General features: G+C 44.3%; 1 protein-coding gene and 1 long non-coding RNA gene across 3 annotated transcripts in view; one reads left to right on the forward strand and one right to left on the reverse strand.

Moving 5' to 3' along the window:
• LOC135918157 (PIH1 domain-containing protein 1-like) overlaps positions 1–26,676 on the reverse strand; it is a 101,318-nt gene that overhangs the window by 49,073 nt on the left and 25,569 nt on the right. For both annotated transcript variants that reach the window (XM_065451815.1, XM_065451816.1), the window contains exon 5: positions 5,953–6,049. In XM_065451815.1, the coding sequence (XP_065307887.1) occupies positions 5,953–6,049 (97 nt within the window). The remainder of the gene's footprint in view (positions 1–5,952; positions 6,050–26,676) is intronic.
• On the forward strand, positions 8,728–26,171 carry LOC135918147 (uncharacterized). The gene is made up of 3 exons (XR_010569575.1): positions 8,728–8,827; positions 10,705–10,817; positions 26,044–26,171. It is a non-coding gene; the product is annotated as an uncharacterized lncRNA (long non-coding RNA).

Raw genomic sequence — 26,676 nt, forward strand, 5'->3', positions numbered from 1 at the left:
CTTGAAAGTGGCCGTCGGGAGGGGGACGTTTTACTACGGCGGCTGCTGCCTACGGTGTGGCCAAGTGGGCCCCGTCTTGAAAGCGAACTGCAATGAGTACAGAGTCTAGGTGCGCGGAAGGCTCAGAGCTTTGTATGCGCTGTGTTCAGGACGCTTAGTTCGCATTGGAGTGAGAAATAGCATGAAGGTCAAAGGTCAATTCACTCGCTCCTGCTGCTGTGCTCCTCACTCTAGCGTTTTGATGGCAACTTTCCGCAGTAATCAAGTGAGATGTGTTCATGTTTGCTTGTGCATGTTGTCATAGTTGTGGTCGGGTACGAAATAGATGGTAGCTGGACCATGCCGCCGTCCAACTTATCCACGCTGAGGACGTTGAAGGGAAGGACTGCTTCTCATCGAGAACGAGGAAGATGGGATTTATGCTACAGTTCATCAGTCTAACTGCCATTCAACATGCTACGAACTCGGAGCGTTCAAATTCATCCTAGCTGACCCGCCTTTAAGGGGGAGGGTTACACACACTTTCGCACAGGTTTCACTGACCACGACGACGCGAGTGTATTCTCGGAGACACGCTGATTTTCCACGAGCAGGCGCCTCTTCATCCCAGTGTTGACTCTGCAGACAATGGCCACCAGGTGTGTCTATGATTTCTAAGCTGCATGAGACGGCAGCGCAAAATATCTTCCAGGAGCTCCTCGGATTTCCACCGCTTCAATCAACATGTGGCAGCCATGGCGAAACCACGAACAATACTTGATCTGCCGACCACATTTAGTCATAGTTGCGGCACTCGCTTGGGGACACGGTGTATTGTTGTTTTCCCACAACAAATTATCGCAGCGGGCCGGGCGCGTTCCGAGGTTTGGTTCTCCGAATATCGCCACCCCCACCGCTGCGGCTGGCTATGAATATTTTGTAGGTTGGTACCCTTGCAGGCCGTTCGTAACAACGTGTGACACCACGCTTCTTAATTCAGTTGGCACATGTTTACAAGTTTACACAGCCGATAAAACTGCTGTTCTTACTTCGTATAGCAGTCTACAAATTTGCCATCGTAATCGATGCTTTGCGTTTTGGGCAGAACTGCGGCTTTTCTTCAAAACATTTTTTTTGGCCATCTGAAACTAGCCCATACTTCGACAGCTTTGAAACTTTTTCGTGAACAGGGCCTATTTTTCAGAAAATTTGACACAATATTCATGAAATCGTAAAACGAACTCAAATATGGCAATTCTAGGAAAAATTCTGGAGCGTTGGCAGGTATAAAAATGTAACAGCTGATGTGGAAGCACTACTAATGAGATAAGAAGCTACGCTTACACAAAACTTTATTTGAAATTGAATAGGAAGCCAACAAACTGCTGAAAATGCCCCCTAAGTAAACTTTGTTACTGCTGCAGGGCCAGCTTATGGAGTGGTCATAGCCTTGAGTAACGCTACATGGAGCTTGTAAAATTACATTTAGTGCTTGGGTCAAGCCTTCAATAACAACAGCTTTTTTTTTTTTGTCCTCGTAGTCTCGCAGCCCTCTTCCAGTTTCTGTGCAGCCCTGTATATGGACGTAACTGCACAAAGTATCGTATACCATGAGACAGTATCCACAAATATGGGTGTGGAGCTACCAATTATGCCTTCCTCCACCTCGCCTAGGCTTTTGACTGTTTGCACCGTGTTGAAATTGGTGACCGGCAATGATCTGGACTTGACAATGGTAGTCTTTCTGTGCAGAATGGCAGGCTTCATGAAAAGATTGTCTTCAAAGGCGACAGGCAGCAGTGACAGAAGATGCTGCATCAGCGGAGCACTGCCGCAGTTTGTGGACATAACAACCGCGAAGAGAAATGTAACAAACGGGAAGCTTATACATGTGAACCTACGGGAGCTAAACGAAACCAGTGCTTCAGAGCATAAGAGCCTGAAAACTTTACAAGAATAGTATATCATTAAAGTTACATTGTATTCACACAAAGCAGTAAAGAGTGTGCCTGCCTCAGTGACTATTGTGTGCAGCAGCTGGGCACACGGTTACAGGGTCAATCACAGGCCACAGTGACATTTTCATGGTGGCAGAATGCCAGAACACCCATCGGCCAAGCACTCAGCAGACCTTAAAGGCACACTAAACAGAAACGCACTGAATCAGTTTGGACTGATACGTATTTCTTCAAAAGCCTGTTTTGGTTAATTTGGTAATATTGAGATGAACTCTATTCAGGAAATATAAAGAAGAAAGACTACACATTTAATAGCTATGCTGCTCTGCTGCCAAGCACTGCTTTGTAGGTTATACACCCAGCTGCCACAGTTAGATCCTGAATGGTAAGAGCTAAGGTCGGGGCTTGTTGGTTGCACATGTTGAATAATTGCAGCGCACTACTGTGAAGTAAGACGCTTGGACACAATGGAAGGACGAAGACAATAATGGACAAGAGTGAACAAGGCGGGAAGCAAAAACACTTGTACATAGATTTACACACACGCTAAATAACCAGAGAGAGCCAAGGCAGGAGTTTGTGCTGGCTGTCTTTCAGCAAAGTAAACCTGGTAAAGGTGGTATACAGTTGAACCTGATAACAATATAAATTTTAACACTAACAGTTATAACAATAAGGAGATGCTGCAACATCAATTTGGTACGATTTATAGGGTGAAATAATCCGCTTACTACAATTCCCCCATGCTGCATTATGGGTTATGACGATGAAGTCTGGCTGATGGGTGTCTGTACCAGAAGGTAATGAAATGCAAAATCCTTGAAAAGAAAAGGAGAAATTCAAGCCGTTGCATCCTTGCCTACCAATCCAATGGCCACCACATGCTCATACAGTAGCACCTGTTTTCCAGCCTTCTCCACATTGCCAGCCTCGCACCCCTCTCTACCATCGCTCCTCCACTCCTCTAAACACGAATGGGCCATGTCCATAGTGCACATACTGTGCTCCAAGGACCGGAGAAATAACGTGTATTTCCGGAAAGCTAGTGAAAAGGTAGACGGTAAGACAAAAAGAAACTCGGAAAGTCAAGGGGACGTTTAAAGCTAACAAAAGAGCAAGGGTTTACCTAAAGCTCCAAAGGCCTGCCAGTAAACATTAAATTAGGCATGTTGGTGCTCATATTGTGACCAGAGACAGTACATGTACGTATGTAAAGTAAGGAATACGTGCCCTGTCACAGTGGCACCTTTCCCCATTTTGTACGCTTCACCGCATGCCATCACTTTGTTATGGCAAAGCTAAATTTAACAGTAAATACTGACAAGTGAATCAACGGCACGTATCGGCTTTCTTTTTTTGCCTTTTGTTAGATTCAACCGACTGAATAATTCCACCAGTCGGTAAGTTTCGTCAGTCCCGTCAGCATCAAATTACTGGAAGTCAATTGTACATGTGCATTTCAGCAATCAGGGAAACAGATGTTCGGCAGTACCATTCCATCACATGTGCAGTTCACATGCTGGAATTGCAGAACTGAAGTCGGCATCTATAGTACTGAAACAATCAAAATGATATTACGGCATCTAACATACTAAAGTGGCTCACAGGCTGACAGATGCTGAAATAAGGGGGGAGAATCCAGATTAACTTCAACTGTTGTTCTTTTAACATGCACCTAAATTTAAGCACGCAAGAAATTTTGCATTTAGCCCTTATTGGAACACAGCCTGAACCAATTGAACCTACGACCTTGTGCTTAGCAGTGGAGCGCCATAGCCAACAAAGGGTGTAGTGCTCAGACAATAAGGTTTTTTTTTTTTTTAGAAACTCTCTGCCTTGCACTAAATTTTAAAAAACGAGTCACCCTACTGTTGCTTATCTTTTAGTAGTAAAGTACGCTTATAAGTAAATTTATAAATTAAGAGTCAAAATTACATGGATCCCACATGGCGCGGAAAATAGTTTAGGTGAAACTTTTTAGCAAGAAACAATTGCTTTCGGTTAGCGACCACTTGCAAGTATGAACCACACAATGAATCTGGACCCGTTTCTACAAGGAAACCCATTCCTCAGGTTAAAAGTGCTGTTCCAGCACTGCAGACACAGCTGGTGTAAACTGGTCTATTGTACACACTATGCACCAAGCTGTACAAACGATGTATAAAACAACAGCGATAAACGACAGCGAAATGACAGGCAGAACTGTCATCCACCCATTTTATAGTGAAGCTACAGAGAAGACACACACTGTCTGAGCAAGATCTGCATAGGTTTTCTTTGTAACTTCACACTGCAGTCGCATGGATAATAATTTTCCTTTTCATCAACCGTCCTCCTCTTTGTGGGTTTCCACAGAACTGATTTGGCATCCTGTACATGGTATTTCTCCGAGTAGCTGTCTGCAGCTGCAAACGAAATGGTTATATTTCCCCACTGTCACATCAGTTGCTGCCTTGCTTTACATTTACAAGCATGTGTGCAATTATGTTCAAAGCCACCATTCTCTTCCTATCAATGTTGCTCTGTTTCATTTCTGGACTAAATATTCACACCTTACTGTTTGTTGCCCCCAGCACAAACGCGCTGTGTGTGCACCACATCACAAATAACCAAATGCTGCAACAGCAATGTGGTACCATCTATGGGGCCGTTGCATCGCATCGAGACAAGACCACTGAGTATATGCTCGGCCTGACGGCACCTACAAGAGGGGGGAAAGAGGCAAAGAAAGCTTCGTTTCGAGAGTTGAAGTGCCTGCGAGGATTCAAACTGCGGAGCCACAGATTGCCAGTCTAATGGTACATTCGGCTGGTCCATACCAAGCTCTGACTCGGACTGCAACGACGTGGAGCCCACTTTCCATCTAAGCCCGAGAAAGCAGGATCAAGCCGAACGTGTAGTAGCTATCCAGAGCAATTGGAGGCTGGAAAAGGAAACACAGCACGTTTCTGTCGTTAACAAAGGCACACAAGTGCCGAGGCATGCCGCCGTAGCTGACGTCGCGCCAACAATGAAAACTGCAGAAGCCATGTAACCAGAACTCTGTCAAATCTCGATCGTGCTTGCAGGTTGAAAGTGAAAGCGTCTCTGAGCATTTTGAAAAAACCAGCCAAATGTGTTTCAGGTGGTTGTTTTTGGCCAGCCAAATATGTATTACGCTTTGCCAGAGAACTATGCAGCGCTAAGAAATGGCCAGCCGAATGTACCATTACATTTTAATTCTCAGCTAGTCTGCTAATGTTTCTGGTAGTGAAGTATACGGAGCCTGGAGAGCGTGCTTGCACCAACAGCTGCTACAATTGGCCAGAGTCCACTCAATTTCACCTCTCCAGTGGAAGGCGCAGCCATTGGCAACTCCTCTTTCAACCAGGACATTGTTGTCTCAGTTGTACAGGGAGTTGTGATTAAGCTTTCTTCCTCTGAAAGGACACTGCTTCCAAGCATGTGCAAATGTTTACTTCGACTGACAGCGATTGAAACAGTGCAAGACTTGTTTCACAAATTATTGTGGGTGAACTTCTGCACTTGCGCTCAACTTGTCACAAATTCATGACAGCCTGTCAACTCCATTGAAAATGACTTGCAGAACATCTGAACCATACACTCACAGACATGCCTTTTATGTATGTCTCCTATGATCACCTCGACTGGGACACTGCTCGGCAATGACCCGCTCCTTCAACTCAACACATTACCCCCTTCCGATGTGACCTCGAGTACTCCACACACACGTGATGCCCTTGCCCATACGGACATCCTGCAACAGCCTGCAATTGTCTGACCGTCTACCAGGTTGCTCAAAAGTCCAGTTACAACCATCTCCACTGGGATGTGAACTTCAAGCCCGTATTCCTCGTCCTGCTCTGGACACCCTTCTTATCGTGTAGGCCTGCGTAAAAACCTCCTCGTGCACTACCACGGCCCAGATAACAACCTTGCTCAGGACACCAGAGCCGCAACCCAACAGGTTTGCACACGCCATGAAAACGTGCAAGGAAATGTTGATGGGACTCACGTGGGGAGCTCGGATATCAGTGGTCCTTTCCTGTCCTGTATGCAGTGGTCAGGCATGGTGCCCATGTACAGCTTGTTCTTCAGCACCACATAGTTCTCTGCACAGGACCAAAACACAATGTCACACTGCAACTGGCATCCAGTTCATCAGAGAGCAGCACAGTACATTTTCAACCCCTTAACACTTTCAATGCAGGCAACAAGCCTGCCCTTTCAATGTTTGTCAAACCACTTTGTCCATGAATTAGGCTCATCAAGGAGTTTTGTTTATTCTGAGTAGTGCTCAATATAATGGCATTGGCACTCCTGCCAACTTGCGAGTTACAAAATTAAGGAAAATAGCACCAACACAAGGAGGGGGGGGGGGGATAGCACACATACTTTTTTAGTTAGCCCTAAGCACATGCTTCTTGTGTGTTACGAACTCATTTTATTAACCCGTTATACTCGAAGTTAACATGTAGACGTAGTGCACAAGCGACTACACACTTGAACCACAGACTAGCAACACAGTGTTTATAGATCACAGTGACTTTCTTAACTTTGCTATTGCCAATTGAGCTTCGTTTAAGAACTTGTCTCAATAATTTTGTTTCAACCAACCGCCTCTCTGGGATATGGCATCTTGGGCTGCCATGAATAAAGGCATGTACATAATAGCATCCCAATTTATTTTGGTAGGCATCTTTTTTCCAATACTGCACCACCCCGACTTTATTTAATGCCTCATTTTTCATAAAACATGCTGCAATATTAGTAAAATTGTAGAACGAGCCCAAATTGACAAATTTTTAGAAAACATTTGGGAGGGTTGGCAGGTATGTAATGGGTTATCTATTTCTTAATGGAAACAGACCTACTGAAAACCTCTGCATTCGATACAGGAGTTCTTTCAGGTAAACTGGATTTGAAAAGGCTGACGCTACATGCAAGAAAAATTGCAGAGTGATGTTCACTAATTAACAAAACTTCACTGGAAACAGTGTAAATTATTAAGTTTAGAAAGCATGTACCGATTTTGGAATTGAAGCCAGACAATAACGTAATGAAATCTATTTAGCAGAAATCATGCGCTTAGCATTAGTTTCGAAAAATGCGCCTCCAAAGTCGACAGCAAAATGCACTTACGTTCTTTTATCAATTATCAGATTAATAAGCACACCATTTTCCACAGTGCCAATGAGTGTTAGCTGTAGCACCAATGCATTTTGCCAGTTTTTGTTGAAATGTTAATTTTTATTATTTCTGTAAAGTGTGTTTAGTTAAAATTCATCTGTTTGCAATGTACCTAACAACAGTGTCTACTTTTTTAACTAATCCAGATGATAAGAAAAAGAAAGGAAGGAAGGGAGGTTAACAAGGGCCGTGTGATGCACCTATGCATCAATATACCACAGGACGTCCTTAGTGAGCTTTTTTTTATTATTGAAAAATAGATCACACTGTAGCTACTCGAACACACAGCTACACCGCAACAACACACAGTAAACAATGAGAAAAAGAAGCACTTCTAGGGTGAATTATAAAGAATCCATTGTAAATAATCAGGCAGGTCACATAACCAGCAGTAAAACTGTACAAGTTTAAAAGGAGTGAATAGAAGATGCATGGAAAGCAAGATGCGCACCATATTTACTCGTGTTAAGGCCTGTTCTTTTATTTTTTATTTTTTACAGGGTGCATGCCCTACAGAAGGCAAGCTCATGGCTACCCACTGAAGCCTCAAACTGTGCTCAGGCAGGTCAAAATAATGCAACCATTGGCAATCGAACATGAAACTCATTGTCAATAGCGTCGGACCATTGTGGGAATAACTTGGCAGACAAAAACAGAGCTTTCACTCAGAAAGCAAGTACCGACGAAGAGGATATACAGTGACACTCCAAAATGTTTTTGCTACTTAGCTTTTTTTTTAATTTGTATACAGGCACTTTAGTCTGAATGAAGAAGCTTTTCACTTTGGCCACACTGTCCAATAAATGCTATAGTCTCTAAAAAAGGCGAGAAACATTAAGGCGAACAAACTGCCCCGAGGAGTTTTTCAACTGAAGAGTGAACAAGAGTCACAGTTCTTATCCTCGTCCCATAAAGAAAAACAACCCCAGAGAAATACAGTCCGATTGCCTGATACCGAAATACTGCCACAGCTTTCTTAGATTACTGCACCAACTCCCCATGGGCAGACACTCTAATGAATTTCAAAAGGGTGCATTCCCAACTGGTTAAATTAGTACTAAGGCTATTCAAATAGTTGTTTCCAAATCGAATTAAGCAAGAGTATTAGAGATAAAGAAGAGCAACCTCTGAATATCGAACTAAACACTGAATACAGTAGACGTCCATTAATTCAACTTTTCAGTTATTTCAATCTCGACCGAAGGTTCTGGCTGGTGCCCGTGCATTTCTATGGGCCAAAACATTCGGTATTTCAATCCAAAAACTGGCATTTGGTGGATAATTTGAAATTGACCAGTCAGCGCACACGTGCCTGATCCCTATGGTGACCCAAACAATGACCCCTTTAGTGGCAGCATCTGTCTTAACGGAGCTTAGGGAACAAAGAATGCAATGAACACATATTTTCTCCTGTTGAAAACGCCTATTTTTTACTCGCTCTAGAATTATTTTCATGCAATAATGGTAGCTCGCCATGTCTGATTACTTTTATTTACCTGCTTCTAATGCGTGCCTTTTATTTTGCAAGTAAATTGGGCAGAAAATTGCCTGCGCAGTGCAATCGGTCACTAAACTAAAACCACCTTTGCGGCATTCGTAGGCTTTACCGCATACCACGGCTGCATTGTGGCAAAGCTGACCTTAACAAACCATGCTGCTAAGCCGACTTCAGGGAACCGACCACCATTATAAAAACTTGGGTGAGTGTTAGATTTCTACTTTAGTACTTTTAATGTCATTTATGCAGTAGTGTTCTCCTAAATATAAAAAAAACTTCAAAGTCTATGATGCCACAAAGTTGACACAAGACTGATTTTTGTGCAAAAGTTAAAAGGAAGTTTGTTTTAACACTACAGTAATCGACCCTTTCTAGACAAGGAGACACCTTTGAGGAAATACTTGATCAGTACAAAGTATTTAGTGTCAATGAGTTAGTGGCTAAGGGTGTAAAAAGTTATTTTTCTGTTACGCAGCTCTGCTCTGCATAACAAAGACATAACGTCATACATAAATTCTGCACATATAATGCGATATGTTTAGAATAAAAAATTATATTTACCAAATTATTTCGTATACTTTTTCTTTTATTTAGCCAAGTCTAGTTCCTTAATAACAGGGGCATGTGAATAATTTTCAATTCGAAGTGAATTCAAATATTGAAAGCCAAATGCAAATCAAATTAAATCTTTCAAGTATGTTTTTAATACAAATAGTACCGTTGATATTGCAAAAATGCTTTCTTTTTCAACATCCAATGTAAAAAACATGCAAGTTAATTGCACAGCAAATAATATCGAGGAAAATTATGCTCCTTGGTAAAAAAAAAATTCTAGTATCCAACACTTCTGCTTGACAGTACTACAAATGCAGTTATTTAATGTCATGAAGGAAGGATCGCTGCTCGATATGTTCGGGAAGCAGTGACACCCTCCTGCACGTCATAATTCCTTCAAACATGAAAAAGAAGCTTTCACTGGACATGCTAGTGTCTGGTGTCAGTGGACTTTTCTTCCCAAGCCGAACAAACAATGGGCACCGTGCTTACACCCACTCTCAAGCGGATCTTCGTTTAGGCCCAAAATTTCATGCCCATATCTCTCAACCTACACTTGTGGCAGTGAAAATTGCTGCTGGTTGATGAGCTTACCAATGTCTTTCCACAGTGCCAACGTAGAAGAAACCTCTACAGCTTTTGATTTTGATGAAGTAACTGGGTTCCTTGGTGTTGAAGTTTTCCTAGTGTCTTCCAAAACCACATCTTTAACCCGGTTTGCCATTGAAGCATCCTGGTGGTGCTCAACTACTTCAGAGTGACGATCTAAAACCATTGCCAAGCTTGCCACTTGGTCAAATTTGTAGTGTGTAAACACTGCTTACAGGCACTTAGCCACATTAGTAGCAGGCACAGTGGCTTCCACTGGGCCGCTGGTGTTGTCCAGATGCATGAAAAAACCAGTGCATTGTGAGCACGTGAGCTGATAATGTCAGGTATTAAGCACCAGCAATTGCTCCGTAACAGTGCCCCCTTTTTACTTTTAATATGCTTCACCGCAATACAGTTTGTATGCTTACCCGGATAAAAGGACTGTACTGCAAAGAATCCACATCAGCATTTTTTGAGGTCAGAATACTTCAAATGACTCTCTCCAAATATTCAAAAGTGTCTTTTGAATAGAATCTTCGAGTGTTTGGATACCACTGTTGATTATATTCCACGAATTCTCTGATTTACTTTACTTCAATTTATTTTAGTCACTTAGTAGTTCCACTGCAGGTGTGCCTGTACATGGTTAATCCTCCAGAATTGGTATGTCCCGCTGTTACATAAGAGGTCCACGATCCCTAACTGTTGCTTGATATGCATCATACATTTCTGTGTATACACCTGTCACCACCAAATTGTATGCATTGATGTTGGCTGTAAAGGATTTAATTACTGCTTTACATAAGCCTTGCATCATGTAGATTCCAAGATGTCCGTTGCATCTGCATGACATTTTCATGATCCTTATTTGCCTCTGCTTAAAATGCACAGCAGTCAATCTTTACTGATGAAACATTAAATGTGCTTGTTCAGGAGCTGTGAAAATCTATAGTGCCACAGCAAGACGATATGGGGACTTCAAGACAGCGTCACCACGTGCCTTCTGTTTTTGAGTCTTTTCTGGGCTTGTGAAGCCTTTCCTTATGGTAAGAATGCCTTTTTAACGTTGTAGAAGGATAATTTACTGATACAGTTCAATTTATTTTTGCAGTGTGCTTTCAAAGCTTCATGGCCACCTATCATAGAATTTCAATTAAAATTTTCAACATTTATTTGGAGTGCAGGAGTGTCAGCCCATTTGCTTCCGGATGTGAACTGTGGCCTAATCGTCAGATAATTGGGCTGCTGTGGTGGGGGACTGAGGTTCGCTTTCACCATGGGGCACCTAATTTTTTTTTTAAGTATTTGCTATTACAGCTAAGCTTTTTTTGCCTCTTCTCCTAACTTCCCAGACGCTGCTGCTGTGGTTTTGCTTGCTTGCGCCGCTGGGTTTCATGCAACACCACCGGATGCTGGTCACCTCCACACACTCCCGCCGGCGCGGTGGTGGCGTTTCACAGTTTCTGCACATGGTATGCGCTGTGCTTGCTTTCTTATGCGACAAAAACACAAGCGCTGGGCTGTGGAGGTCGCGTGATGGCCTGTGATAGTGTAAACATTGCAATCGACCACAGCCTGAAGAGCGCTTGGACCTGGCATGTCAACAGCGTGCTGGCCACGTATGCAGAAGCACATAAACAGGCATCAGCAAGATGGCTCCAAGGCATGCACTCAGCGTCGAGGACATCCAGGACCAAAAGAAGTGTTGCATGGAAGAGGAGCAGCTTTGCTACACAACAAAACATGGTGCAGATTGCTGCTGCCATGATGCAACGTGAGGCAACGATAATGCTCAACCCTCTCAGAGATGATGAACAATGACGCACAACAATGCCTCAAGCAAACATGTCTCCCTGCGTGTCCTGCGGACAATGCAGACAAAGAGCAGTGGTGCACACAAGGTAACATTTAACATCAACTCACCACTGTCCTATTGGACTAAACACTGCAGAAATTGCACGTTTGCTGCCATCATCAGTGCTAATTATCATCAATCAAAGCAAACGGAATACAAAGCTTCACTTATACATTGATTCCCACGGTGCATGGAATCCGTATGTACTATATATTTTTTTACAAGACAGCAACACCAAGCAGCCATGGTCAGAATAGTCTATGAGGGTTTACAAGGAAAGCTTCCCTTTAAAAAAAAAAGCAAGCACCCCAGAAGGCCTACACAGTTCAGACAGTTTTCACGGCCACCTCACCAACTGCGTGAAACATGGATGCACCTGGCAGTCATACCTGCTGGCCTGACCAGGATCCTCTAGCAGGCCATTCAAAGCAGAGTGTAGACACCTCTATTCGGAACGGATGGCCAAGGCTGACCAAGGGAAGACATCGAGTGAGCAAGCGAAGAGAGTGTTAGTGCCACGCATCTATTTTTCGATTTTGAGTGTGTGGCAAGTGGCATCATCGGACAAGGCTGTGAATAGCTTTAATGTAACAGGCACACCTTATGCCATGGATGGCCCGGAGGACGACTCTATGTCCACGAATGTGCTGCCAAACAGAGCCCAACTAGTGGCGACAGTGCCAGTGGTAAGGAGTAGATCAGGTTTGTGGTGTGTACGCATGAAGTTTTTTTTTTCCATAAAAGTTCACATGAGTGTTAAGAGTTGAGCAGAGCAACGGGTGGCATCCTAATCTCATCCCCCAATCTTGGACAGCATTGAGTAACGCCTGGTTTGCTGTGGGTTTGGTGCAATAATTCATTTCCGAGTGAGAACAAATCACTATTTCTCTCTGTTAGCATAAAAATCTTGTGAAGGAGCGCTCAATACTGAATGCATTTCAGTATGAAACAAAGAGGAACAAGACACATGCACTGTACTTGCAATTTATCATTAATGCGCATGTGCACACAACAGATACAGAGATCAGCAAAAAAAGAAATATATACAGGAAGTAAGCTAACGGGCTTATAATTTTGCAATTTTTTAATGTCTCCCTTTTTGAGGATTAGTATAATGTTTGCATTCTTCCATTTCTCTGGGACCCTTGAAGTAGTGAGACATTTCGTATAAAGGGCCGCAAGCTTTGATTACACTGACTATTATTCCATCTTCTCCTACCACTTTTCTTCAAGTCATGTAAGGCCCTTGTAACTTCATCGATAGTTATAGAAGGAGCCTCTGTAACCTGTTCATTACTAGTTCAAATGGAGGTGCAGTAAAACCTCGTTAGATCGTACCTGCTTAAACGGTAGTTTCATTTTAAAAGTAGTAAAGCCAAATCCTCGACTCAGTGGCCATTGAACATAATGCATTTTGTATCCACATAAACCATACCAGCTTATTGCATACGTCTCGGTTAACACATAGTGTTTCCACTTTTCTTCGTGAAATCACGGCAGTATGTCAGCCCAGCAGAATAATGAGCCTCAGAGATTGGAATGGCCTCCAAACGCAAACACAGAGGGCGCTTTGAAGCCACATCAACATCAGCATAATTTCAGCGCTTTGTGAGAGTCGGAGTGTTGTGGCCTGTGTTGTGGCACTGTGTAAGCTAGGACAAAAACCAGGTGCTCAACACAAAAGAAAAATTGGACATTGTTTGTGCTATCGAACATGGCACAAAGTCGGCACTGGCATGCAGGAAGGATCTACTGTTGACTATCGTGTGTGGCATTTGGAATGCAAAGGAGATGCTCAGCAGTGCTGCTGGGACTGCAAAAAGATGTTGGCTACGTGGTTCGTCTTTTCAAGGTGCGTCTTTTTACCATCGTTGCCTTTGTTAATGCCGAAGTGTCACCTAACGACAGGGATGAAGACGACACAGAAAGCGACAGTAGCAGAAGCTGCACGTTACATCAGCCTCATGTGAGTGTTTGCCGAGCTTAAACGGCCTCTCACCAGGCTCCATAGCAAATTTTGGTTTTACGCTGGTAGTTGTTACGTGTCCTTTAGAGAGCGTTCTGCCGCAAAAATTTTTCAAATCCGCTCATTATAGCAGAGACATAAATATTTCAGTGCCGCGAACCCATGATTTCAGAATCTCCACTTGCCCCGTCTAGCCTCCGCAAGCGAAATTCTTTTCTTGCGTTCTCCCATACCAGACCCCGAGGATCACGTGACGCATACATCATGGGCTATACTTTTAATATTTTTTTCCTTGCTTTTTTCTTTTTTTAATGTGCTGCCCACTTCTGCTAACGGCGTCGCGCGGGAGCTGTTGTGTTTATCTCATTTCGTGCAGGGCACGATTTCGTGCACTGTGCACAAGGACACATGACCACCGGTATAATTATGTCCTACACGAATACGGAGGCAGACACAAGCGCATCACAGGGCATGATCAAGCGCTGGAACACGGTAGAAGATGGCATAGTTTTGGTACCTGTGCATGTGACTGCATGACCGTGGGAACAAGCAGACACAGCGGAAGTACATCTCTCTTGCTTCGGTGCAAAGTTAAACAAAACACACGCAGACATTTCGTTTGCGTGTTATATTTATTCTCTAAACTTCAATTTGTCAATTCAAGCAACAGATCACACAAATAACACAAACCTGCCATGGTTGCTCAGTGGCTGTGGTGTTACACTGCTGAGCACAAGTTCGCAGGATCGAATCCCGGCCGTGGCGGCCACATTTCATGCCCATCGATCACCCGTGTACTTAGATTTAGGCGCATGTTAAAAACCCCAGGCGGTCGAAATTTCCGGAGTCCTCCACTACGGCGTGCCTCATAATCAGAAAGTGGTTTTGGCACATAAAACCCCAAAATTAAAAAAAAATAGCAGATGTTGCCTTGAATAATTTTCGTAGTCATTTGTCTTAATGATTGACGTCACACTGCGGACACGAATACATAGGCGCATGGACACAAGTAAGTCATCGTCCGGCTTGGAGCGCGGTCACCGCGAGGGAAAGGAAAAGCGGAGTTCAGATTTAAATATCAGACCTTACCGCGGTGTGTAGCAATGTAAGACTTTGCAAACACAATATTTAGCGCGCACTGTATGCCCTGCGCTTGGCAGCTCAAAATGGCCAGACCTGGTGAGGGGCCCTTTAAGGAAGTTTTACACTGCTGTCTTTGCTGCTAGGCTGCTGCAGCATCAAACAAAAATAAAAGACTTTTGTCATGCAAAATGAATAAGAATAAATACTGCATGTCTTTTGCCCTTTCATCGCGCCTTCTCCGAGTTCTGTTTTTGACAGGTAAGTGAGCGATCTCGCGCTATTTCGGTTAAGCAGCACTACCGTTTAGCACATACTTCTTCCAAGCACCGGCCAACCACAGTTTAATGAGATTTCACTGTAGTTACAATAAATTTTTGCTGGTTCATGCATTCCCAAAAAACGCAGTCTTTCGGCAACAAAGTTCAATACGTCACCAAACTGTAATCGCATGATACATTTTTGAGCTGCTAGATCCCACGTAAGCAAGACAATGCACGAGGGGCATGCGATCAAGACTATCTATGGCTGCCCACTATGGCAACTTCCCCACAATACTCGCCTGCTCAAATAGTGTTGACAGCTATCGTGGCCAGCCTTATTCTGATGAACACCTTCACCTACTGGTTTCACAGCGCATGGTGCCTTTGCAAGTGTACTGCATGCTTTTGATAGACAATAACCCAAACACACTGCCGCTCCCTGCTGCCGATTGCAATCAAATTACACATTTTCTGACCGCTAGATTCCACGTAAACAAGGCGGAAGGCTCACGCAATCAACAATAACCACCGGTTGCATCAGCTTCCTTGCAATATTCACCCGTCCGTATCATGTGAAAATGCCAGCGCGTAGTCACTTTTAATGCAAGTGCATTAGTTGGCTGGTTGTAAAACCCCGCCGTCATCAGGAAGCCATGTCTGAAAGGCGTGTCAGAAATACAGTAAAATCTTGTTAATTCAAATTCTGCGGGGATGCTACAAAAACTCGAATTATACGAAACTCGAACTAATGAAAGTCACAGAAAAAAATCGCTCAGTTAAGGCGCGTATATAGCCCGACGTAGCGTGAGCACACACTACATCACGTTGGCGAGAACAACCTCTATAGTACGAAGCACTGGCACAGCCAACATAACCGGACACGGTCAATGCGGCCCGACATGCCCGACTTCAAATGGCTCTTGCGCCTTTTGCACATTCGTTTCGCCGACTGCGCCGTATGTGTATCAGCGCAGTGGGCACGGAAATACATCACATGGCACGGGAAATAAAGGTGTCCAAACCACTTTGCTCCCAGTCGCAGGCAGCTGTTCAAAGCGGTGCGCTGGTTGGGGATCGTTCTGCACATGCTCCGAAGAAAACAGCCAACGCCGCGTGTGACAAAGTCTCGAGGGGACGGCGTTTTTGCTGGTGCAGAGCAAGCGCGGTAGCGTGACTGGCCGCACGCGATGCGTGCCGATGCTTGCCGCAGGAACAAGAGCTGCGTTCTAAAATACACTCTCAAAACGCGTCACACCTGCTGTGACATTGGTCTCCGTTGTACTTTCACAGATGCACTGGCTGCATGCTGCCAAGTTACACTATACACATAGGCGGTGCCCAAACATGTATCCCAACGATGCTTTCCTTTGAGTAATAGCCACAAATCCCAAAGGCTATGCTTTTCGGTACTGCGAGCACCGACAAACGTCACAGCTGCGGTGTTATAGACATTACCTGGTGCTGCTTCTCAGCAGAACAACTCGTAGATAAAGAGCATTGCCTCCAAGATGTAATACGAAAAGAAGAACGAAAAGAAAGGCACAGTTTCGCCCGAAAAATGAAGCATCGATTGTGATAGCAAATTAGTATACAGCCGTATAAAGTAAGGATAGTGCTTTTATCGGCCATATCAACTTGTAAACATTCATTTACTATACCATAAAAGCTCCAAATAATATGAAGTTTTTTTCCTATTATTAGCGTCCCAAATTTTCACTTCGTACTATATGTGGATCCGAACCAAAATTTCAGTCAGAAATTTGGGCTAGAAGTTTTGCTTTTGTTATTGCTGCATGGCTATGGCTGGGCTTGGCTTCCTTTTTTGCTGCATTACAGCATCGTTTCTTTATTGTTGAGTGCGTACCTTGGCAGCACATGTGCAAACCACACTTTGCGAAGTGCATCTTTTTTATTCCGCATTGAAGGACCATGATGTCGGGACCATGAAAACAGTACTCGGCTGGTTTCAAGATAAAGGTTATTTTAGCCGCACAGGACATCGGCAACAGGGTGGCCAGGAGCCAGTTTGGCGCCAACGAAGCAAGCATTCGCGGATGGCGTCGACAGACGGAAGCCCATTTCGGGTGCAGTGGAACGCAAAGAAGCTTTCGCAGCCCGAAGAGTGGGACAGTCCCAAAAATCGAACTCATCCTGATGGAGTTCGTACGCCAACAGCGAGCCGTGCATCTAACTGTGAGCATGGAGCTTACGCAGGCAGAAGCTAAGGAACTTGCAAGAGAAAAAAGGCTACCGAGCTCCACCTTAAAAGCGAGCAATTTATTGCTACATATGTCATGCTGGATTTTCCTTACGCCGCCGAACTTCGATTTCGCAAAGGCTGCCCGAATCGTTTGAAGAGCTGCTTGTGGCTTTCTAGCACCACATTATTTTGCTACAGAAGTCCAAGAACTTCCAGCTAGGGCAAATCGGCAATGCTGACCAAATGCCGGTTTATCTGGACATGCCATTGCCCCTCACCATGCACGAAAACGGCTCGAAACTAGATTATGTCCGGTTCACTGGCAACGAGAAAATGCGAGTTACCGTCATGTTGTTGTGCACGGTAGACGGATGCAAGCTCCCGCCTTATGTTGTCTTCAAGCGCAAGACAGTGCCTAAAAGTGAGGAGCTGCCAAAAAATGTGGTTGTGAGATGCCATGAGAAAGGATGGATGAATGAGAATCTTTTGCTCGTCTGGATATAGTCCGTCTGGTGTAGGCAGCCCAGCGCACTGTTGTCGTTCCCGTCCATCCTTGTGGTGCACGCATTTCGACGCCATTTGGCCGACTCAGTGAAGAGGCCGTTGCACGAATCCAGCACTGAACTCGTCGTTTTCCCACGTGGGATGACGTCTCAATTGCAGCCTTTAGATGTTTGCGTGAACAAGCCGCTCAAGGATGCAGTCAAGCGCTGTTACACAGATTGGATGCATGCAGGTGAGCCTGCAGTGATGCCGACCAGGCGGCTGAAGCGGGCTTCGCCAGCCATGCCATGCAAGTGGATTGTGGACACATGGGCCAGCATACCAGAGGACCTCGTGCATTGCACATTTAAGCAGTGCGGCATGTCGAACATGCTCAATGGCACAGAGGATGAGTACCTCTGGGAAGATATGCCTGACAAGGAACTATCCGAAGAGGGCGCAGCTGAGGAAGACAGTGCGGAGTGCAATTTAAAAATAAATGTTTTCCTCGAGTTTTCCTAACTCGTATTATATACTGGTAAAACATTTTTTTCCCCTTTCGCGTCCCAAAAGTTTCACCTCGTACTATATGCAGGTTCGTATTATGCGCGTGTTCTTGCAGTAACCAAAATAAAAATACTAAGCATGGTGTCAGTGTGCACAACAAACATGAACACATCCTGGACACTCGCTGTCAAAAAGCTGGCGTGAGGAAATGTAGCAACAGCAGCGAGTGAATTGACATTCGTGCTGTCTATCGCATCAGCACAAAGTGAGCACCAAGAACACAGCAGGCACCAAACTAGACTCTGCCCCTAACTCAGATCGCTCTCAAGATATGGCCGCGCAACTCTGGGCAGCTGCCACATGCGCAGCTGCAGCCGGAGAGAACACAGCGCCTGGCGCCTCACAACGTTGGGTACCTCGTGCACGAGAGAAGATGGCGCTCTTCCACTTCGCAGACGTCTTTTTCACACAGGCAAGATTGAGCCGTGATCGCCGGCTCAAGTAATGTCCCTTATTACAAGATGAACTTCCACCAACTAGCCCAACTAGACGCTTTACTCGTCTCCCCTCGCAAGCTTTCACTCATACATATAGCGTAGCGCGCGCGGCAACGGTGTTATCGCCCTTGGACTTTATACGAAACCTCACAGTGACGCCGAGACCCATGCCAACCAAAATGCGCTTGGAGTGTCCACATAATTGCTACTACAATAAATAAATTAATAAACAAACAAATAAATAAATAATTATAAACAGGCAGCGCCGCGTCCGCGTTCTTATCTTGAAGTTCTTGAGCCAGGGAGAGAACCGACCTGGAATAGACGACCACAGATGGAAAGAGCGAAATTGCACGGTGACCAGCGTCGCCAACGTGCTCTCGTGCACTAGCACCCACCCCATCCACAATGGCGTGGAGTTCGAATTATCAGTGGCAGTGCAGATTTCAGTGTGAATCAGCGCGATGCGTTACATATTGCTTTCAATACATTGTTGCACAGGACCGGGGTGGCTACTTCGGATTATCCAAAATTTTGAATTAACGAGTTGCAAATTAACAAGCTTTTACTGTATGGCCCCCAAATTATGTCATCTTCATCCAACTAAAAAAAAAGTGGCCATGGTGAGGATTTGATCCTCTGCCCCATCCTGCTACAACTCCCCAGCCGAGTGCACTAACCACTACGCCACCGCTGCATTGCGCCGCTGTTACAACTGGCAACATCTTTGAGGCTTTGCATGCGGCTGGGCTCTGCCCCGTGAGCACTAGATCGTGCATGATAGGAGTGGTGCCTCTGTTGGCGCTATGGAGTCTTCATCGTCCAAAGTTGAATTGCTTGCGTCCACATGATCAGGAGGGACAGCAAAGCGCGGCTAGAGGTGCCAGTTCAGTGCCGGCAAAGTCTGAGGCAGCTGCAATACAGCAATACTACTCCGATCACAAGGCCATGCTACTGTAGATCAACTTGGATTCGCAGATTCCATCACCAGAGCTCATGGACGACAACAAATAAGATGCAACGTGCGTCAGGTACTCGCCAAGCAACGACTACGATATCCCTCCAGAGCATCAGGTGGAGTTCGCCTACAAACCTGATGCAGGAATGTAGCACAGTTAAACCTTGACATAACGAACTACATGTAACGAAATTCTCGGTGTTACAAAGTATTTAGCTTTTCATAAACTCCTGTCCGCAGATCACCATGCATTTAGAACTTCAACATAACGAAGTGTGTTTGTAAGCGATTTCAATATAACAAATTTTAACTTCCGCAGCAAAAGGAATGCTGAGACAATAAACGGAAACTTCCACGGACGCAGATGGTCAAATGATTGAGTTACAAGCGGCTGCTCGCAAACGCATCTCTCAAATCGCACGTGGTGAAACAAAAGTGACCGTGGAAATGGAGCCGCATCATGCTCCGTATCAAGTCCAAGTGCGACAAGATCTTATTGCGGCCCGCACACTTTGTGCTTTAGGTGAGAGTGAAAGTGTGCAAGTGTGAGACAAGATGGTGGCTTCACGAGTGCTGCCTTCCTGGGCAAGTAAAGGGAAAGCAGGGGAGGGGAGCTCGCTCGCGGTAATGCGGTCAAGCATGCGCGAGGGGTGAGGGCAGGAGGTAAGTTGGCACGTGTCGCGATTTCTGCCCCGCATCTCAACCGTGGCTGCGCGTGGCTGTAAGTGCGGCTGAGTGCATACACAGCCGCGCGCTCTACTTTGTAGGTAATTTGCCGCGTGCGGAAAGAGTATGCGTTGTGAGGAGTTCTGAGACTGCAAAGAGTGCGCGTTCTATTGTATTATGTAAGCTGTCTTCTAGCATGTTTAGTATTGGAGGTTGTGTGATCACCCAGTTTTGGTGACTCATTGGTGTGAGAGACAGACGGAGCATTTTCTCCCCATTGCTGGCGCTTTTAACGATAGCGTCGTCCCAGTGCGAGCGACGCTGTCCGCCACAGGGAGGAGTGCACACGAAAGCGTGGCTGGCTTTGCTTAATTTGCACCGCCGATGTGAAGATATCGTCGACGTGGCATGAAACCGTATCATTCATTTCTGACTCCCAAATTCATCAAAGTGAATTGTCTTCTGAGTCAAATTTGTTTTTTTCTATTGTCTGATAATTCAGAAAATTCTGCTGTCCCTTCCTTAGTAAGAAAAATTGATCGGTGACTATACTTATTTACATAAAATGGCGAATTTCAATACAACTAAATTTCAATATAACGAAGCAAATTGCTGATTTTTCCTACTTTGTTACATCGAGGTTTAACTGTATCAACACTATGTTCCCGCTCACAAAAGTACTGTCATTGCTCGACAAAGTGGTGTCATTATGCTGAAAAGTAGTGTCATCGAGAAAGAACACTCGAAGCAATGTGCGTGGAACACTACTTTAGTGAGAACTCCGCTATTAAAACTCAGCTGAGAGATCGTAATGTGGCCGGCTTGTTGTCTTGCGCTGTTGAGATCTCATATGGAGTAACATTACACTCAGAGACAAGTAATTTTCTTGCATTTACACATCATAAGAATTTCTTGCTGTACTTACAGTAGAACCTCGTTAATACGTTTCCGTTACGTATATTTTCCCGGCACCAATATTCGGAATCGAGCACAGAAAAATGACCCAGCAGAGCTACGCTAATCATTTACTGGTTCATATGTTCCCGAAAAACGAGATATTTCCGTGCCAATGTTCAGTACGTCGCCAAACTGAGATCGTAAGGCAAGTTTTCAGACCACTAGATTTTATGTAAACGAGAAAATTCACGAGGCGTGCGCAATCCAGAATAGTATATAGCTACCTATCTCACATGAAATTGACAGCGCACACTCAGTTTCTTACTTCAATATAAGCACTGCTTTTTCGGGGTCATCGCATGTGGCATTCACAACTATCACCGCCATTCCTTTGGCGATAAGCATCTTCACCTCTCTGTTTCACATCACATGGGGCAGTTGGAGGCACAGGGCACACTTTTAAAAGGCGATAACCGAAACACGCCGCTGTTCCCTGCTGCAGACTGTGATTGTACCGTACTTACTCGTGCAATGGTCGCACCTCGAACTTGCCGAAGCAATATGTCGTGTGCCAAGTCTAGCTAATAATGATCGCATTTACCATCTGTCGAATGCTATGTGAACAACTCTTCAAGACAAACCAAGCGGTCTGCCCGCACAAAATATTCTTAAGCAGATGCCCTATTTCATTCCTTTCATCACTTTCTGCACTTCCATGACAAAAAAAGGCTACAACCAAACTTGCCTTTATTATGTGTAGGCTTTATAATGATTGCGGTCAACAACAACAACAACAAGAAAGGCGCCTTTCGATTTTTCTCGTCTTCACTCGTGGGCACACAACAAATTGCGAGCGGCAACGATAGCAGCCACGTTTGCCGATAACGCAAACTTGCCGATATTACCTATGTTATTCATTACTGATATGAAAGAAACTGTTTCAATGCACATAATGTACTCACGAGAAGAAAAAAAAATCACATTCAGCTTGCTCCGCCGGCCGCCATCTTTGTTTTGGTGTCCTGCACTACATAGAGCAGCAGCTGCCTATTTCAACCTTACTAGATAGGGTCAGTTTAAAATCTCCGCTCTGTTGCGCGGAACCACCCCCGGTTCGCGCTTTAGTGGTGCTGCGTCGAATCCGACTTCACCTGCCATGCCGGCTCGACCAGGCACGACTGCGACGGAGCTGCGTGTCGCGACTCGTCTTGGCCTTTCCGAATTCTGCGGTGGGTGCATGCAGGCAGGTCTTGGTCACTTGACGTTTGCGATTAGCAAGCGGTCGCCATGCCCACGTGTTGCGTGCCGGGCTGCACGAGCGGCTACCGGAACGACACGAGCAGCTCGTCACAGCATTACTTTTCTGCACCCAGTGACGATGCCTTGCGTGCTGCATGGAATCGAGGCATCCCGCGTGCTGACAGGGAGTTATCAGCCAAGTCGAGAGTATGCGACCTCCACTTCCACGACCAGGATGTCCTCAAAAATTATGTGCACGTAATTGACGGGAAAACAGTGGAAATGCCTCGCCGTAAGCGGACCCTCGTCGGTGAGGCTATTCCGAAAGTTTTTCCTAATCTTCCTGCATACATGACAAAGCCTCCAGCTAAGAAGCGCAAAGTACGATGCAGCACAAGCGGAAGAATTTAACAGCGCAGCGACTTGCAGTGCAGCAGTGATCCGGACACCAGTTTTTCAAGCTTTGAAGATAGGCAATGCAGCCTAAACGACATGGAACGTATTAAAATGCTGGGGTCATGGAAAAAAAATGATAATTGAAGACGGAGGTGACAAATTCATCACATTCTACACACTCAAGTCCGAAGACAGGTTACTGTGTTGCTGTGAAGTGTGTTGACGTGGGTGAAGATAATGTGGCCACGGCAAGTGCTTAAGGGTGCGCCGCGAAGGCGTTTACAAACGTGCGGGCTCGCAACGTCAATCACATATCTTCCCTCGTGGATTCAGTAAATAAGCTACGCGACTGCCATGGCTGCACTGCCATTGGGCTTGTTTCACAAAAGTGTGAAACTCTTTCAGTGCAGCCAATATGTACTAGATGCCGCACGCAAAAGAGGAAAGTTAAGGAAATGTTCCAGAAGAAAGAGCCTCTGGCATTCAGGAAGAAGAGGATAAAGAATCTTCACAAGAAGGCCCCGAGAGCAGCAGCAGCCAGAGCTTCCTTTGTGAAGAACTTATTTATTTTTATTTATTTATTTATTTATTTATTTATTTATTTATTTATTTATTTATTTATTTATTTATGGTACCCTCAAGGCCCGAAGGCATTACAGAGGGGAGTGGGAAAACGGGAAGTATAACAATAAAGTACGGAAAATAAACAATGCAGTGTGTTAGTTAATTACTAATTATACAATACTATGTAATATATTGCACAATATTTGTAAGTACGACAGACAATGTAAACAAAGTAGCAACTTGGTAATTCCTGTTAGTACAATGTTAACCAGTGTCGTCCTTAGTCGCCTGTAAGTACGGCAAGTAAATGAAATAACATGTTAATAATTCCTAATTATACAATGTTAGCTAAAGCCTTACGAAACAGTTTGTTGTCGACAATAGATACAATTTCACAGGGAAGGTGGTTCCACTGTCGTGATGATCTGGGAAAGAAAGATTGACTGAAAGTGTTAGTGTTGCCTGTTTGAAGTCCGACCTTGTGGCGATGATCGATGCGGCTCGATAGGTAATGAGGCTGAGAAATGAAGTTACTGTGAAGGGAGGAATGGTAATAAAATTTGTGAAACAGTGTCAAACGTGCTATTGTTCTGCGAGATGCAAGTGATGGAAGAGATAGATTGTCCTTCATTGATGTTATGCTAGCGGTACGGTTATAATTTGAAAATATGAATCGGACTGAGTTATTTTGGACAAGCTCGAGTGAGGAAATAAGGTTTTCATGGTATGGGTCCCACACAGCTGCAGCGTATTCTAATTTAGGGCGCACTAATGACTGGTAAAGTAGTAATTTTAAGGATGATGGTGCTTTGGAAAACTTGTGGCGTAAGTAACCGAGCCTGCTATTAGCTTTGCTTATTATGTACTCAGTGTGAATGTTCCAGGTTAGTTTTGCTGTTATATGAACTCCTAAGTATTTGTATGAGTTAACGGGTTCTAAAGGAATTTTATTTAGATAGTAAGTAGGAAGAGTACTCGAGGTGTTCCTCTGCACGCGCATAACTTTACATTTATTAATATTAAGTTCCATAAGCCAAGTGTTACACCAATCAATCACGTAGTCCAAGTCAAACTGAAGAGCATTAGTGTCGTCGTTAGTAATTATTTCACGATATATCACGCAATCGTCAGCAAACAAGTGAATGTGAGATGTCAATGAAGAAGGTAGGTCATTAATATAAATTAGGAACAGTAGGGGCCCTAGTACTGATCCCTGAGGCACACCAGAACGAACCTCAGTCAATGGTGAATCGTAATTATTCGCAGTAACAAATTGATGACGGTTAGTAAGAAAACACTCAATCCATTTCAGCAGGTTACTGTCAAGGTTTAAAAGACTCAGCTTGAATAGGAGCAGTTTGTGGCAAACCTTGTCGAATGCTTTGCTGAAGTCTAAAAATACACAGTCGGCACAGGAGGCGCGGTCTAAAATACAGTGTAAACTATGAGTGAATGATATTAGTTGGGTTTCACAGGAGAATGTTTTGCGAAAACCATGTTGAGCAGAGGTGAAAAATGTGTTCGAGTCAAGAAAGTCAACGAGATTAGTAAATATAACATGTTCAAGAAGTTTGCAACAGGTGCTGGTAAGCGAAATCGGGCGGTAATTCAGGGGTGAGCTTTTGTTACCAGACTTATGCAATGGAACCACCTTCCCTATTTTCCATTGAGATGGCAGAGTACAAGTGTTTATTGATTGCTGGAAAATATTAGCAAGTATTACAGAACAGTATGTGGTAGTGTTTTTCAAAAATTTGCTATTAATGGTATCATAACCGGGAGCTGAGTTTAAAGGTAAATCATGAACTTAGGTACTTTAAAGGAGCAGCTGAAGAATGAGTGTTCAGAGGTGATAACGAAAGCATTGAACTCGCTACCTGCACTGCAGCCAGTGGCCTTTGAAAATTCTTTAAGGCAAGTTGAAGCAAAACGCCCGCAGGGGATAAGATACACATGAGCGTGGATCATGAACTGCCCTTTGCTACGCATTGCCAGTCCTATGGCATACAATTTGTTGCGCAGCATGAAGCTGCTTGCACTTCCAATGTGTAGCCACTTAAAACCAGATTATTTCAGGTGTGCCATGTGAGTATGGCAACAATCAAAAAGCCCTGGAACAGTCCAAACATTCTTTAAAGGATTGCCTACTGTTGAAAAATATGGCACACCCGTAATTGATGAAATTAAGCTGAGACCATCGCTAGATTTCAACAAATGCATCTACAAGTTTGATGTATTTGTGGACTTCGGCGATTCAACAGGCCAAGAGGGCATAGTACCAGCTGACCATGCGCTTGCAATTATGTTTGTGCCGATGTTTCACAAGTGGGTACAGCCAATCGCAAGTTTTGCCGCAAAGGATGCTGCGCACGGGAGCGTGCTTGCCAAGCTCGTTCTGGAAGCTATGCTTGAACTCGAGCATTGTGGGGCATTGGTTCTGGCTGTAATCAGCGATGGTGCGGGGAACAATCATTCTATGTGGACACATGTAGGAATATCAGGGAAGTGCTGCGAACCAGTGAACAAAGTTCCACATCCTACAATTGAAGATGGATGCTTCCTGCACTTCATGTGTGATGTACCACATATCATAATATGTGTGCGAAATCATCTTGTCACTCACACATATGCAAAGGTAATAAGCACCTTAACTTCTTTCCGATTCGATATGATATAACTGTTACCTTGTTCTTTCTTGCAGGCTGGCTCGGACTGCACTAATTTCAAGGATTTTCAGCACCTCTTCGACACAGAAAAGGCACACCTAAAAGCCGTCCCAAAACTTACAGCTTCACATGTGAACCCTGGAAAGCTGGAAAAAATGAATGTTCAGCTGGCAACTCAGGTGAATTCATAAGCTCCAGTGCTTTTTGTTCATTCTGGCTGCTTTTGCATTTCTTTCTGTATTTAACATGCATAATTTTTTTCAACTGTTCAACTGTTCAGCAGAAGTGTTGGAATAGGATTAAAGTTTTATAGGGAGCAACGTACATCAGTCTTTGAAAACACAGAGGACACAGAAAGATTCACCTTGCACATGAATGACCTCTTCGACGCGCTGAATGCCAAATTTCCAGTTGAGGGAATAAAGTAGAACTCTCGCCAGATCAAGGTAAAATTAACTTTTTTGTGTATTCAAGCAATTGCTGTTTACTGAAGGCAAGAAGAATAATACATAATTGTGTGCATCTTTTTTGCGCATTGTTGTAGGTCATTCAAGATTTCCTTGAATTGCTGAATACAACCAAAAAAAAAAAACGGCCTCCAGCAAAACGTGAGGCTTTTTGCCTCTCAGATGACAACAGAGTCTCTCCGCGTGACCCTCATGTCTGTT

Source organism: Dermacentor albipictus, chromosome 10 (assembly GCF_038994185.2).
Source record: "Dermacentor albipictus isolate Rhodes 1998 colony chromosome 10, USDA_Dalb.pri_finalv2, whole genome shotgun sequence".
Taxonomy (NCBI): domain Eukaryota; kingdom Metazoa; phylum Arthropoda; class Arachnida; order Ixodida; family Ixodidae; genus Dermacentor; species Dermacentor albipictus.